Here is a 15578-nt window from a genome sequence, read left to right as displayed (position 1 = left end):
TTGCTACCTGTCAAATATATTTTAAAGAGCTCAAGAGGAGAGAAATCGCCTGTGTATATCCAGATATTTACTATTCTTCCTTCACTACTGATGCTCCAAGGTTCCTTCTAGTCACTTCCTGCAGCAATGATTTGAGAGCAAGTCTGCTGGCAACAGATCCCTTAGTTTTCTTCCATCTGAGAATATTTTTATTTCACCTTCTTTCCTGACAGATACTTTCACTGAGCAAAGAAATCCTCATTGACAGTTCTTTTCTCTCGGACTTTGGGATGCTGTGCCACTATCTTCCAGCCTCCAGGGTTTCCGATGGGAAATCTGCACTCATTCCAGCCACTTTCCCTACTTTTAAGATTTTCCTCTGTCTTCACTTTTTAGTAGTTTGATCATGATGTGTCTGGGCATAAATTTCTTTGGTTTATCCTATTAGGCGTTCGCTGTCAGATTCATAAGTCTTCCTTGTTAAGTGTTTAAAGTATTTGAGAGACTTAAGATAAATTATTTCATAACTACAGTTGTAAAGATTAACTATGTAATGGTCTTAAATGTTTGGGGAATTTGATCAGTCAAATCCATAAGCTATTAATCAAAGAAAATTAATAGCAGTCGTTTTAATTTTTATACAAAAATATTAATATAGCCCTGGCTGGTTTGGCTCAGTGGTTAGAGTGTCAGCCCATGGACTGAAGGGTCGCAGGTTCGATTCTGGTCAAGGGCACATGCTTCGGTTGCAGGCTCAATTCCCAGTCAGAGTGCATGTGGGAGGCAACCGATCAATGAGTCTCTCTCTCATACTGTTTCTCTGTCTCTCCCCCTCCCTTCCACTCTCTCTAAAAAACCAATGGAAAAAATATCCCCAGGTGAAGATTAACAACAACAACAAATTTAATATAAACTCTAGAGTCAATCTGCCCAAGGTCAGACAGTGTCACCACCATTCACTAACTCCTGACCATGGACAAGTCCCTTAACCACTCTGTGCCTCAGTTGTCTCCCTGGTGAAATGGGGATAACACTACCACCCACCTAATAGAGTTTTTGTGAGCATGAAGTAAGTTAATACATACATGTAAAGGTTAAATAATGCCTGGCCTATAGTAAGTGCTACATGCATGCTACCCACTTCTGTTATTTTAAATTGAATATAGTCTTAAAACTAACTTTTAAAATTAAAACTTTAATAAGTTGAATACTGATTAAAATACAGATATTTGGAAACATTTCTTAAACACAAATGTCTTGTCTTAGTCCGAAAAGCCTGCTAACCACAGACAGCATAGAGTCTCACAAGATTACGAGATTGGAACCACACTCAGTCACCTTCTTCAAGTCTCTCTCAAGAAAACAGCCACAGGTACTAACTAAATGGGTGTATTCATTGACGGTCCACTGGTACCTGGTGCCCCTGAACATCTACAATACACAGACACGCCCAGGTCAACCCATGCAAGGCAAAGGTTGGTCAGGGCCCCACAGCAGTGCCCTAGGGCAGTGAGCTTATTCAAGATGCACATGTTCTGGCAGCTAGCCTATGTTGACACTAATTCTCTTTTCATAATAAGGTCAACAAAATAATTAGAGATTATTTGAGTAAGCCTGTCAAGGTTCTTTGAGAAACAATACACACAGAAAAAATACCTACTTTCAAAGTTTTCTGCTAAGTATTAAACACTAAAATGTTCTCTTTAAAAAGTGATGCTAGATCTCTGAGGTAGGAAAAAAGAACTTAAAAGCACCAATGTTTTTAGCTATATTCCACCTCAATTAAAGATGGTTTTAGCCCAGCCGGGCATGGCTCAGTGGTTGAGCATCGACCTAGGATCCAGGAGATCGGGGTTCGATTCCCAGTCAGGGCACATACCCGGGTTGCGGGCTTGATCCCCAGTCAGGGGCGTGCAGGAGGCAGCCGATCAATGACTCTCATCATTGATGTTTCTCTCTCTCTCTCTCTCCCTCTCCTTTCCTCTCTCTGAAATCAATATATATATTTTAAAAAAAAAAAAGATGGTTTTAAAGTATCGTCTGGGTGAGAACATAAGGCCACTTTCTAGTAAACTGGGAGTAAACCGCCCCACGCTGGAATTCACGAGCACATTCAACACCAGCCAGGGCTCAGGCACGACGAGGTGTAGAGGGCAGCGGGCTCACCTCGAAGTTGTATTTCTTCATGCGGCCGAGGTGGCGGCAGTACAGGTAGAGCATGCCGGTGCTGCTGCCCACGGCGATGTAGTCCCCGCTGGTGTCCAGGGCCGTCAGGTAGACCGCCACGGAGCGGAAACCCTTCTGGATCTTCGTGGGAATGGCATTGAGGAGATAGTACAAAGGGCAGAACTCCCTGAACGTGACAGACTCTGACGGGGATGCCATCGCCAAGGTTCCCGCAGGTGATCTTCAGGAAGGAAAAGGAGTGTTGATCTGGCATCTAGGGAAACCTGGGGGCTAGAGAACAACGTACTCTTATAATTCCTTCACTGTCTAGTTAATGACCAACAAGAAGTCATGTTTAATAGTGAGAACAGAACTTTTCAGGCGGGTAAAAATTATAGCTGGAGCTTAACTAAACAGAGAAAGCAAGCCAGCTGTCATTCAGATCATTTTTTTATTTTTATTTTTTGAGCACTTTAATTCAAAATGCACTTAACTGCCCCGCTGGCATGGCTCAGTGGTTGAGCATCAGCCTGAACCAGAAGGTCATGGTTTGATTCTAGGTCAGGGCACATGCCTGGGCTGTGGGCTCGATCCCCAGCAAGGGGCACGCAGGAGGCAGCCAATCAATGACTCTCATCCTTGATGTTTCTCTCTCTCTCCCCCTCTCCCTGAAATCAACAAAAACATATTGTTTAAAATGCACTTAATTATGTACTGACCTTTGTAATTTATATTGTGATAAATACTATGGAGGGGTGGAAAGAATATTAAAAACAGTTCTTACTCCCAAATAGCTTATGATCCAGCCAGGGAGGCAGAAGAAACTGAACATATTCAGAAGCATGTGGGATTAGGTGTGAATCTGTGGGTCTCGATGAGAAGAGGGAGAGCGCGGTGTGGATCAGAGTGTGGGAAAGGCTCTGCTGGAAACATCCTGAAGCCGCCAGGAAGGACGGAACGTGGGAGAGAGAAACAGGAAAGACTCTCTGCGCTAGGAGAAGGGTGAACCGGCCCCAGGTGCAGCAACAAGCTGTGTTAGATGGTCCCCATGGCCCCTCAGCACTCAGAGCCTCAGCTGCACAGGGCCTCTCTGAGACCCACACCTCCTGGCACTTTGGATTCAAAGTCTCCCTCAATCCTCAGTCCTTGCTCAGTGCAGTGTAATTTATGAAGTGCTCGGTCACTCGTTTAATCCATACCCCACCCTGTAGGCTAGGTGGTGGCATGGTCCCCAACTTCAGATGACCTTCACCTAAAGGCCAGAGGTTCACAAGACCTACCCAAGACCACGATGCTGAGATCTGAATCTAGGTCTGTGCCCCCTGAGTCTGGGGCCCATTCCAAGGTCACAGTCACAGCTGTGACAGAAAAGCAACAGCTATGGGTGGATGCTCCGCACCTGATCAGACCTGGAGGACATTTAAGCCTTTTAGGTCCATGGGGATTTTCAAGAAACTTCTTGGGATGCCGGATGTACCATCTGTTTCAACCCTGGGCTTTCTATTTCTAAACAGTTGGTTGACTGACTTCCAAGCCCTCTTCTCGTGAAGCTCACCCAGAGGCCTCACACTGGCTGCTTCTCCTGCCTGGGGTGCTCTTTCTCCCACGATCACTCACCTTTTGCTTCTTCTCAACATGGAGCCCCTGCTAGAATGTCCCCTCCTCCTGGGGGCCTTACCTGATCACCCCGTAAGGGGGCTCCCTGCGCCCACAGAGCACCCTGTATCACACCCCCTTTCCTTGGCGGCTCTGCCTGGCCCCCTCCAGCACCACTGGTCTGGGAGCCCTGCGGGAGTAGAGCCCGGTCTGCCTCACTCACCCCTCCCTCTCCTTCCTCTCTCTCTGAAATCAATAAAAACATATTTAAAAAAGAAAAGAAAAAGACAAGACAGGAAAACAACGTGGCTACAGAACAACTTAACCTAACAAAAGCTACCGCCTACTCACCCCAGCAGAAGGGGACCATCCTATCCCACCCCCACCCCGTCCAAGCAAGAGGACTTGGGGAGCCTCCCCCAGCCCGCGCCTGCTGCGCCTGCTGCGGGCGGGCACTGGGTCTGCCTGGTCGCCACAGCGTCCCTAGAGCCTGGGGCGGAGGGAGCATGAGGGGACCCCAAATACCTCCCAGCTGAAGGAACGAGCACGGGGTAGACGAGCAGCGCCACCCGGGCCAGCGCGAGGCCGGAGGCGTCCGGAGGCGCCGCGCAGCGGGGGGAGCGGGAGGGGCCGCCGCGGACGCGGGGCCGCAGGCTGGGCTCTGGGTGCGGGTCTCCCGGGCCTCGTCTCCTGAAAGCCTGCAAGACCTTGGCTGCGGAGACGGGACTCCCAGTGCAACCGACCCCCCGCGGAGGGCGGCGAGCGCCCGGGCTGCGCCCCTCCACCGAGAGACCGGGAGCCCGGAATCGGGGCGGGACGGAGGGGGGGAGGGGAGCGGAGGGGGAGCCTGGGGGCGCCGCCGCCCTCCCGGTCCCGCCCCGTCCCTGAGAGCCCTCCCCCGGGACCGGCGGGCCGACCGCCCCGTCCAGCTCGCGGGCGGAGAGGCTGGGGCTCCGGGGCCCGGGAGCCCGGGGGGGCCGGGCCCGGTCCTCCCACCTGCACGCCCCGCTCTGCCCCGGGGCCTCAGCCGGCCGGCGCGGCGTGGCCGCCCGCGGGCGCACGGGAGGGGCGCTTGGGGGGCACCACCGGGGACGTGCCAGGGTCCGGGGCGTGGACCGAGGCCCGGGGCTGAGGGGTCGGGACCCACAGGACCCCGCCTCCGCCGCGAGACCCGGGCGCAGAGGGAGGCGGGGCGCGGGCCCGGGGCGCGTCCTCACAGCCGAGGCGCGGTGGTAACAGCTGCCGCCGGGCGCGCGCGGCGCATGGGGACATTCAGCCTCGGCCACCCCGCGAGGCGCGACGGGAGCGGAGGGGCCGGGCCGGGCGGCGCGAGGCGCGCGGAGGGCGGCGGGGAGGCGGAGGAAGGGGCGCCGGACTCACCTCCCGCGGCGGCCCCTCCGGACTGCTCGGCCCGCCGGCGGGAGGGGGCGGGGGCGGGGGCGGGGGCGGGGCGGGGCGCGGGGGCTGCCGGGAGCCCGTTCCCTGGGCCGCCGAGCCCGCCCGGCCGAGCAACGCCGGCTCCTCCAGCGGCTAGAGCGGCGGCGCAGGGGCGGGGCGGGGCGTGGTGACGCACTTCCTGGACGGGGCGGGGCCTCGGCTCTCCTTCCTGGGATATCCGCGGGCCGCATGGAAGGTGCGTGGGGCCGTCCGGCGCCCGGGGCGGGGCGGGGGAAGCATCTCGGGCTGGACCGAGGCCGGAGCCGCGGGCTGACGGGAGACCGGGCGCTGCGCCAGCCCCGTCCGCGGGCCCCGCAGTCGGCCCGGGAGCCCGCGAGCTGGGCCGGGCCTCCGTTTTCTAGGCGCAGCGCAGGGCCAGCAGGTGCGGCTCGTCGCGCTCGTCGCTGGGAACGAGCGTCGGCGCCGCCCTTTCCCGGGACCCCGGAAGGGCGGGCGGGGGCCGGAACCGAGGGCTGCGGTGGAGCGAGCGCCCCCCTGCGCCCGGCGGCGGCCCCGCGGCGGGCGCTCGGGTCGGCAGCAGGGGCGCCGGGCTCCGCGCGTCCGGGGGTCGCCGCCCGCCGACCTTCCCCGCGCTCCGCCTTGTCCTCCGACTCTTCCTGGTCCGGCTTTCCTGCTGGCCTGTCACTTCCTTTAAAACATGGTGTTGTGTGTTTTTTTATTGTTTTGAGAGAGAGGGAGAGGGAGAGAGAAACGTCGAAGAGAGAGACGTTGATGGGCGGCCTCCTGCGCGCCCCCTGCTGGGGGTGAGCCCGAAACCCCGGGCTGTGCCCTGGCCGGGAATCGAGTCCCTGGACCTCGGGGTTCATGGGTGGACGCTCACCGCTGAGCCACACCGGCCGGGCAGCCGGTGACTTGCTTGAAGTGGGAACTGGTCTCGGTTCCTGAGTGTGTGCTGGGGTGGGGCAGGCAGCTGATGAACCAGGTGTGGTCCTCGCCCTCAAGGAGCCCTGCTGGGGGAGAGAAACCCTTAGGAGACTACAGTACAGGTGGTAAGGGCTGTTTCTCCATTTGACACATTTTAGTCAACACCGACTATGTGCTGAGGTCATGAGAGGGAACAAGACCAACATCATCCTATTCTGCTGGAATTTATAGTCTGGCAAGAAATATGGACATTAAACAGGCAAATACGCGGCACTGGTGAGTGTCATGGTAGCGGAAGTACAGGCTGTCCCAGGTATCTAGCCCAGTGAGTCCTAACCCAGCCCGATCCAGGAAAACTTTGTGGGGGTGACTTTCTAGAGTCTTAGATCATGTCACTTTCCTGCCCAAAGCTTATTGCTCACTTTCCATTGACTTGGAATAAATCCGAACTTATCTTGGCCTGTAAGCTTCTAGTGGCCTTGTTGCCTCCCACCTTCTACACCCTCTCTCTCTCTTTCCAGTCTAGCCACACTGATCATATCTTTATTCAAACTTGCCAGGCTTATTCTCATATTAGGGCTCATGCTGTTGACCTGTCATTCACGTCTTAGCCTAAATGACACCTTCTCAGGGGGTATCTAACACATGGGATTTCCTAAGTGATGAGAGTGGTCCAGGTGTCTGGTTATGTCAATGAGGTGACTTTTGGAATGGCCCTAAGTTGCCTAAGGATGGGGGCTGGTTGTCAGGGAACCAACCTTGTGATTAGAGGGTTGGAACTAACCCCCACCTTTAGGAAAGTGGAGAGGTGCTGGAGGTTGAATCAGTGGCCTATTATCTGATCAGTCATGCCTATGTAATGAAGGGACCGAAAAAGGTTTGGAGAACTCTTAGGTTGGTGGACAGGTGGAGATTGGGGGAGAGTGGAATGCTCAGAGAAAATGGAGAGGACCCTTCCCACATGCCTTGCCCGTGCATCTCTTCCACCTGGGTTATATCCTTTAATAATAAACCAGTGATCTAGTAAATAAAATATTTTCCTAAGTTCTTTGAGCCTCTCTAGAAAATTAAACCCAAGGGAAGGGGGTCTTTGGAACCTCCAATCTATAGCCATCCATCAGAAGTACAGGTAACAACCTGGTCTTGCCCTTGGCATCTGATGTGGAAGGGCATGGGGTGTGGGCGGGTGCACAGTGTTGTAGGGCCAAACCTTTAACCTCTGGGATCTGATGCTCTCTTCAGGTAATAGTGTCAGAATTGAGTTTATTGCTTGATGGTGATGGAAAAAACACACATTGGATAACAGACCCTATGTTGGATACTTGCCATGTACCAGGCCCTCACAGCTTTACATATATCATCTAATCTTCCCATCAACTCTTTGAAGTAGATATATCTTATCCTTATTTTACAGATGAGAACATTGAGGCTCTGAGAGGTTAATTAACTTGCCCACGATTGCACAGCTGGCAAGGGCAGAGTTGGGATTCTAATCCCGTCAGTGTGGTCTTCAGAGTCTAGACTTCAAACTGTACTGCCATGTATGTACTGGACTCCTTAAGGGGCCTCTCAGAGAATCTGGACTTTATCGTATGGACCACAGGAAGCCTTTGAAGGGTTCTAAGTAGGGAAGGTGAGAGGGCACAGGAGGGCTGGAAGAGCCCAAACAGCCTGAGTTGGCTTTTGGCGGTATGGGGGTTGCTTCCCACAGAAGCTGGGATCTGGGTGAGTCTTGGAGCATGGGCAGCACTAGCCCAGAAAAGGAAAGAGCTTTCTAGTAGAACTGCATGTGCAACGGCCTGCAGGTGACTCCACTTTTCAGGAGCTGCCTGTAGTTCATTTTAGCTGTAGATGAAGGGGCTTCCAGGTGGGAGTTGAGATAAGTGTTGAGGTGGAGAGGAAACCAGGCCCTGAAGGACTTTGGACTTCCTCCTGCTTCCTGAGCATGGAGGTCACCTCTGCATCTCTGGGCCCACCCTTGCTGGTGTCTGGGGAACCACGAAGCATTTGTGAACAACAAAGCTCAACAAAGCTCTGAGCGTTTGTAAGGTGTCAGAGTGCCTGAGGCCAGGTGATGAGAGCACTTGGGCCATGGGAGGGTTTTAGCAGAAAGTCACAACTCCGCCTTATTCTTAACCTTTGAAAGTGGTCAGAGTGCCCTGGCCAGTGTGGCTCGTTTGGAGCCACATAAACCAAACGGTGGCAGATTTGATTCCCGGTCAGGGCACTTACCCAGGTTACAGGTTCAGTCCCCAAAGAGGGTGCATGTGGGAGGCAACCAATCAACGTCTCTCTCTTCCTTTCTCTAAAAGAATCAATACCAAAAAATAGTAATAATAAATAGATTCATTGAAAGTGGTCAAAGTGCTTAAGATAAAACTCTGTGGAGCTATTAAGCTGGGAAAGGATCCAGCTACCTCTGGTGAGTCTTAAAATGTAAAAGCAATTGTTTTTCTTGTTCTGGGAACTTTCCCAGTCATCCATGCTTCTTAGTTTCCACATCACTCACTTGTCCAGTCAGTGTAGCATTTCAGATAGTTTTACTATTGAGAGTTATAAGGACATTTGCCCTCTAACTGTGGTCATGATTTTCCTAATAATTATGTTTCTTTTACTGCCTATCAGCAAAGACTCTTGGAAGTGCAGTGCCCAGAAAACCTGTCTTATCTGTCAGTGCGAGAAAAATTAAGGACAATGCAGCCGATTGGCATAATTTAATCCTGAAGTGGGAAACCCTCAATGATGCAGGTTTTGCTACTGCAAATAACATTGCCAACATGAAAATCAGTTTACTGTAAGTACAGCCAGAGCTCCTCCAAGCTCTGCACCCTTAGATTGGGCATATGTTTTCTGAGAGTTGTTTAGAGGGGGAGAAGTGTGGTCTCTATGGACATGGGTATTACATTATATTAAGTAAAAGAGCAAGTGGTGAAATGATATATGCAAGTATGAACTATGTCCATTTAAATACAAAACTATATACTGTTCATGGTTACACCTGTATATGAAACTATAGAAATGGTTGGAAGGACACAGGCTCAGTTCAGACACTGGTCTCTTCCAGGAAGAATGACCGTTGGGGTGGGAGGGAAGTGGGACTTGATCTTCATAAGGCTGCATTTTATCTTGTGCTGTTGTGATTTATAATAAGAAATGTCTATTTGGTCTTTGTCCCTGTTCCTGACACAGCTCCCGAAACCCTTAGAATTTCCTAATTGGTGAGAGCAAGGGGAGAACCTTTTGTTATACCATTTGGTCTTTTGTACTCAAATAGTTCAGTTCCTGAAATAGCTCCAGAGTGGTGAAAGCGAAAGGAGTGTCTTCCTACTCACTGTGAGCCCCTTTCAGCCACGCCTGTGTTTGTATTATTAGCACTGTGACGTTTGGAAAGCCCCCAGGGACGGGGGCTGCTTGCCAGGGGAACCAACCCAGCCACGAGAGGGTTGAAACTCTCAGCACCACCCCTCCAGCAGCGCCCTTGCAGGAGGTGAGGGGCTGGAGGTTGAGTGAATCACCAGCAGCCAATGGTTCGATCCATCCTGCCGACCTAACGGAGCCTCCACGAACACCCAAAGGGTGGGGTTTGGAGAGCCTCTGAGTTGGCGAACAAGGATACCTTGATGTGCTGGAAGAGGGTCCCCCAACTCCACGGGGACAGAAGCTCCTGTTTGGACCCTTCTGGACCTCACCCCATGTACCTCTCCATCTGACTGTTCTTTCACATTCTTTAATGTCTTTTGTCATAAACCAGTAATCTGATAAGTAGACAGTTTTTCTGAATTCTGTGGGCTACTCTAACAAATTAATGGAACTCGAGGATGGGTTGTGGGATCCTCTGATTTATAGTCAGAAGTACAGATGACAGCTTGAACCCCTGGGACGGTCACTCTTGGGGACTGAGCCCTTCACCTGTGGGATCTGAAGCTATCTCCAGGTTAGATCCCATATGTGTGTTAAATTTCTCCAAGTTATATATATATATCCTCCAGCTCACCTATGCTGACAGGCCAGAGTCTAGAGACTCTCTTCCTGGCCGGTCCACTGGGGCTGCTTTCCTCAAACACCTCATGGGCTTTGGGCCTCCGCTGCCTTTTCCTGGTGGGACCTGGGACCCTCACAGCCAGTCCCGTGAAATGCTCCGACATTCCCTGTTATGTTTGAAAGTGGGATTTCCTCCTTCGGTGTTGACTGTGACTCCACTAGACCAATTTCCTGCCCCATGGGTCACGGCCTTCAGTCTACACAGTGCATCCCAGCTCATGAGCTCTGTTTGTCACCCTCGTTGCCCAGCACCACACCCTCCACCGAGGAGGCCACAGGCTGAATGTAACTGGCTCATTCTAGTGCAAAGCTGAGTGGCTGACGGATGCATTCATCGTATATGTCAGTGAGTCAGCACGTGTTTAACAACGCGAATTGGCACCTTTGTAAGATGTCTCACGACATGACTGGATATTGCGTTTTCTTGAGTTTGTCCCAACCAGCCAAGAGCTTATGGGATGTATTTTGTTCCCACTCTTCCCTTGGTTCAGGAGTCGTGAGAAGATAGAGTTGGAGAGCGGCAGCCCGGCTTGCGATGAAAATGCTGAACAGAAGCCTCCAGATTATAGCAGGGAGCTGGAGGAGCTGTGCGAGGAGCTGCAGGCCACCGTGGATGGTTTGGTAAGACCTGAAGGCCCAGCCACCTGTGCTCACCGTCCCTGACTCCCAGGGGCGCATTTGGGGTTTGCCTGGCTCCCGGCAGCACCCAGCACCACGGGTGGTCTTCCCTGCCCAGAGTTGGTTTTTCCCTCCTCAGCCTCCTCTGTGGGTCTCTCTCCCTCTACCTGTCCCATAGCCTTGATGTCCCCAAGATGTTGTCCTAGACCTTGTTCTTTTGGTCCTATGTGCTGTCCGGGGCAATTTCACCCCCTTGCAGGGCTCCACAGTGAATATTTTAAGGCTTGTGAGCCCCCAGCCTCTCTTGTCACCACCCAGTTCTTCCCAGTGTCTCCAAAGCAGCCAGAGGCAGTGTGGAGGTGAATGGCTGTGGCTGTGTTCCCGCAAAACTTTACTTATGGTCCCTGAAGTTTGAATCTCATATAATTTTCATGCGTCACAAAGTATCCTTCTTTTGATTTTTTTTGGAACCATTTAAAAATGTAAAACCCGTTCTTAGCCTGTGGCGTGTACAGAAATAGGCTGTGGGCTGGCTGGCCTGTGGGCCCATCTAGCTCAGAAGAACCGCTCATAATGGCTATTTAATGAACTGATGACCTAAGTTCAGTATCCACCATACTGGCCACCAAACGTGGACAAGACCCATCATCGCTTTGTGGGCACAGGATAGGGGTTTGTGCAGGTTTGGACTTGGATAAGTGTCGCCCATTGTGAGCATCACGTCGTTTGTGACCTCTCCTGATGGAAATGTTTCTGATGCATGACTTGCTTCCCTACTTTTTAAACAGAACATGTCAGATATGATTACATTTCCTCAGGATACCACTCGCTTAGACTTAGGATTCCGCCTGTTAGAAGGCAGGATTCATAGGTTTAACTAGGTTTGAAAGAGTTGTTCAGAAAGCAGCACTAACCCTTTCCAGTGTCACGTCACTTGGAAGATGGGGAATGGATCCAGAAACACTGGAGTGAGTCAGTGGTGCGTGATGTCTCTCTCTCTCTAAAAAAAAAAAAATTATATAGGTTTCAGGGGCACAGTTCTGCAACACATCATCTGTACGTTGTAGTGTGTGTTCACCACCCCAAGTCAAGTCTCCTTCCATCTCCATTTATCCCCCTTCACCCTGTTCCCCGCCCCCCCATTGGTGGTCACCACACTGTTGTCTGTGACTTTGGTTTGTTTTTCGCTCGATGCCCTCACCTTTTTCACCCAGCTCTCCAACCCCCTCCCCTCGAACAGTCATCAGTCTGTTCTCTGTATGTGAGTCTGTCCCCACTCGTTTATGTTGTTCATTAGATTCTGCATGCGTGAAATCACATAGTACTTGCCCTTCTCTGACAGCCTTATTTCACAGCATAATGCTCCCCAGGCCTGTCCACGCCGTCGCAAAGGGTAAGATTTCCTTCTTTTTTTTTCACCCGAGGATATTTTTTTCCATTGCTTTTCAGAGACAGAGAGTGAAAGTGGGGGGGGGGGGGGAGAGAAACACCTGTGTGAGAGAGACACATCATTGGTTGCCTTCTGTTTGCGCCCCAACGGGCCAGGGATCGAGCCTGCAACCACGGTATGTGCCCTTGGCCAGAATTGAACCCAGGACCCTTTGGTCTGCAGACCAACGCTCTAACCACTCAGCAAACTGGCTCGGGCAAGATTTCCTTCTTTTTTATGTCCGAACACCCATTTGTCTTATTTAACAAACCCCTAATATAGCTCCAGCTTGATGCTTCCCAATGAACTTAGACCTCCTAACCCCCCCGGGAAGCAGGCACTCGACCCACTGGGCTGGCCTGTGCCCGTCCGGACAGCGGGGATGGTGTCGCGTCTACCGCAATGGCCCTGCAGAGGGTGCCCAGCATTGTGCGGAGCCTGGCTGCTCCGCAGCACGTCAGCGTCAGGTTCTCCTCGGCTCCTTCTTGAGTGAAGGGCGTGGGGCTGCCTTTCCTTATTACCGTTTTATAAACAAAGAAACTGAGCCTCAAAGAGGTTTCCGTAAACTCAGAGGCAATTAATAGAGAGAGTCAGTAATGAGCTCATTTAACAACTCTCCCGTCTTTCCTTCCACAAAACCGGGGCCAGTCTTGGGATTGATTCCTCCCGGTCTCAGTGCTAGCAGATGAGTGCCCTTGGGAAATCTCAGTGGGGGGGATGCAGGGGCTGGAGACCCGGGCTTATCACTGAAGTAACTGGTTAATGACTCACAGCAGCCATCTGCCTCCGTCTGCCTGGAAATCTGCTGTACACGGAGGTAACGGTGTTGAATGACTGGATTTTTGGTCTCAACAGACTTACATTGCGTAGCTTTGAAATCTTAGAGTTGTTGAATCGGAGACTGGAGTAGATTTCAAATCTTAGTCTCATATTCCAAATTAATATCTTTTCAGATCAAAATACAGGTGAAAATGGAAAAGCTGTCTTCAACTACCAAGGGCGTTTGTGAGCTGGAAAATTACCATTACGGGCAAGAGAGCAAGCGGCCACCCCTGTTTCACACGTGGCCCACAGCCCACTTTTGTAAGTCCTGTCTGCATGGGCTGTCGAGGGTAGGTTAGGAGGCCTGGGGTACCCTCTAGAACTCGTATGCTGAGACGCCAACAGGCTTTGAAATCTGATACAAGAGGATCCATTCGGAGGGAGGGAAACGGGGCATCTTAGAGCATTTACCCTTGGCTTAAACCACCCGATCAGCAAAGAATATTAAAAATGTAATTAGAGGCTCATGAAGCAGGTTGTCATTATTGGCCCCTTAAACCAGTGGGTAGAATGAAGAAGTCTTTTGGTTGGTGGTTTTGTTTTTTTAGAACAAAGATTTTTTTTGCTCTTTGTTTTAATAAAAGAAATAAAACTTCAGTGAACCTCATGGAAGACTGCGTGGGTAATGGAATCCATTACCTTAATAAGCTCTGAGATAAGGTTATTTTTAGCTTCATTTCAAAAGAAGGGCTGAGCTATTCAGTATCAATTGAGACCTCACTTTTGAGTGAGACAAGGGCAAGGTGGGCTAATGGGATGTGTATTGAAACGCCAGCAGTTTGAGGTTAACCTGCTGTGTGATCACTGAGGTTCTCAGTAGTTGAGAAAGGTTAGAGTTACTCGTCCATTTCACCTACTTACTGAGTGCCAGTGGCCCCCGCCAGGGTGTGTGCCCGCCCCGCCCTTGGTCTCAGTGCCATAGCCGACTCTGGTGTTTAGCAGAGCTTCTGAGTGGCCGTCTCTCCCAGGCAAGGGGGCCTCTGGGTGTTACTGCCGGTAAAGGGAGACTCGCATCTGTTACAGACGAGGCTTCCCGCCAGCTCTCGGACATGTACCGGGCGGAGCTGCTCCTGAAGCGCACCATCGTGGCAGAGCTGGCACACACTGCGGACCACGACCTCATCCTGACCTACTTGTCCCTGTGGCTGCACCAGCCCTACGTGCAGAGTGACAGCAAGCTGCTGCTGGAGAGCATGCTGCTCGAGACGGGGCACCGAGCGCTGTGACTCCCACACGGCCTCGCGCTTCTCCAGGCCCTGGCTGCTCCGCTGGCCTCTACAGCACCCTTGGTGGACAGTCTTGCGTGGGGGACCCAGGGCCGCACCCTAGCGTCATGCCCCAGGCTCTGGCATGGCCACCTGCTGACCTTGGGGCCGTCCAGACTGGACCATCTCACCAGCTGTCTGCGGCCTCTCCAGACACTTGTGTTGCTGCTGCGTGCCATCTGCCTCTCAGTGTCACCTGTACCCAGTGTGAACCGGTCACCCATGAGGACCTGGCATGAAATAAATGAGTTCAACAGAATGATCACGCAATCCTGTTTCTGTAAACCAGGTAATTCCTGGCTTAGTATTTTTACTTTATACTTATTTGTATTGTTGAAACTATATTAGTTTTGTAATTACAGTTACTGTTTAAAATACCAAAGAGTTTACTGGACAAAGATCGCCTCATAGAAATAAAAACTCCCCACAAAAAAATTGCCTGTTTGCGTACCAAGGGTGCAACTGGCCAAGTGAGGTTTCTTCCATGTCATTCTTCTAGCATCAGTCCTATAGTTTGACAGTATATGCAACCAAACATTGCCGGGGGGATCAATTCTGCCAGTGCTCCACAGAAACAAGTCTAAGAAACTTAGTGCAATGGGATATGGGACGCAACCTCATGAAACCAAACTTCTAGCATCCCAGGAACAAGTGCTTCTCAGGGAAGGAAAGGAAATATGCCAAAAATAATAGGCTTCGTATATGACAGGTTATTTTGAGGAAAAGTCAGGCTCTCTCACTGTGCAAACTGACCTATCAAGCATTTAAAGGCAACAATTTTTAGAATTTCTCTGGCCTCTGCCTTTGCAGTATTTGTTAAGATCTAACCATATAAAAGCAGCCCATGGGACATCTTGCCGGCTGAAAACAGGCTGGAAGCTGCAGGGTTGGCGGTTGGCAGGAATGACGCCCTGCCCTGCAACGCACCCCCTGCTCGCTCAGGAAGCAGGCTGCTGTCCTGAGCCTGGGGCGATGGGCAGGGCCCCTGAGGCATGGTCGGCCTGCAGTCAGTTTCATGTTTGGGGGCCACCTAGAGAATGCTCTTTGAGGCAACATGGAGAAATTTCTAGTCCTTTCTAGGACACTTGATGTTTCTTGATGCCTCATCGCCCGGACACCCAAGTTGCCTGGAATTAATGGGAAGGATCGATAATGCGAAGGACAAACAAGTAAAAGAGCTAAGTGAGGAATAAATTATCCAGTGGCACTCACCCAGAGATCTGTCACAAAACAGAGAGGGGTCAAATTAACGGAAGAGATCTCCAGTTGTCAAATCTGCTGAGTTCCAAAGTCACTGCACACTTGTAGAAATAATCTGCAGACTTTTCTACCTGAAAGGA

The 15578-nt window shown here is 51.5% G+C and overlaps 2 protein-coding genes across 3 annotated transcripts in view; one reads left to right on the top strand and one right to left on the bottom strand.

Moving 5' to 3' along the window:
- The window catches only part of TECPR2 (tectonin beta-propeller repeat containing 2), a 66783-nt gene extending 61604 nt beyond the window's left edge, over positions 1-5179 (bottom strand). Inside the window, exons 1-2 of one of the 2 annotated variants that reach the window (XM_081159558.1) lie at positions 5122-5179; positions 2146-2436 (exon numbers count right to left, since the gene is read on the bottom strand). In XM_081159558.1, coding sequence (XP_081015684.1) covers positions 2146-2364 — 219 coding nt within the window. In that variant the 5' untranslated portion in view covers positions 2365-2436; positions 5122-5179. Of the gene's footprint in view, positions 1-2145; positions 2437-2929; positions 3013-5121 lie in introns of those variants that run through there. The other variant, XM_081159559.1, reaches the window with a different exon arrangement.
- Positions 5180-5206: 27 nt separating this feature from the next.
- Positions 5207-14497, top strand: CINP (cyclin dependent kinase 2 interacting protein). Its single transcript, XM_081159534.1, has 5 exons — positions 5207-5374; positions 8689-8857; positions 10596-10725; positions 13105-13234; positions 13997-14497. Exons 1-5 carry the CDS (start codon positions 5368-5370, stop codon positions 14197-14199), a joined length of 639 nt encoding a protein of 212 aa, XP_081015660.1. The 5' UTR covers positions 5207-5367; the 3' UTR covers positions 14200-14497.
- The last annotated feature ends 1081 nt before the right edge of the window (positions 14498-15578 follow it).

Source organism: Miniopterus schreibersii (genome assembly GCF_964146895.1).
Source record: "Miniopterus schreibersii genome assembly, chromosome: 1".
NCBI classification, from domain to species: domain Eukaryota; kingdom Metazoa; phylum Chordata; class Mammalia; order Chiroptera; family Miniopteridae; genus Miniopterus; species Miniopterus schreibersii.
This window is presented reverse-complemented; position numbering and strand designations above follow the sequence as displayed.

Bases quoted from the DNA above. Each gene is read 5' to 3' on its own strand.
- CINP (XM_081159534.1), top strand. The intron at 8,858-10,595 runs GTAAGTACAGCC...CCCTTGGTTCAG, and splicing joins AACATGAAAATCAGTTTACT to GAGTCGTGAGAAGATAGAGT. The intron at 10,726-13,104 runs GTAAGACCTGAA...ATATCTTTTCAG, and splicing joins AGGCCACCGTGGATGGTTTG to ATCAAAATACAGGTGAAAAT.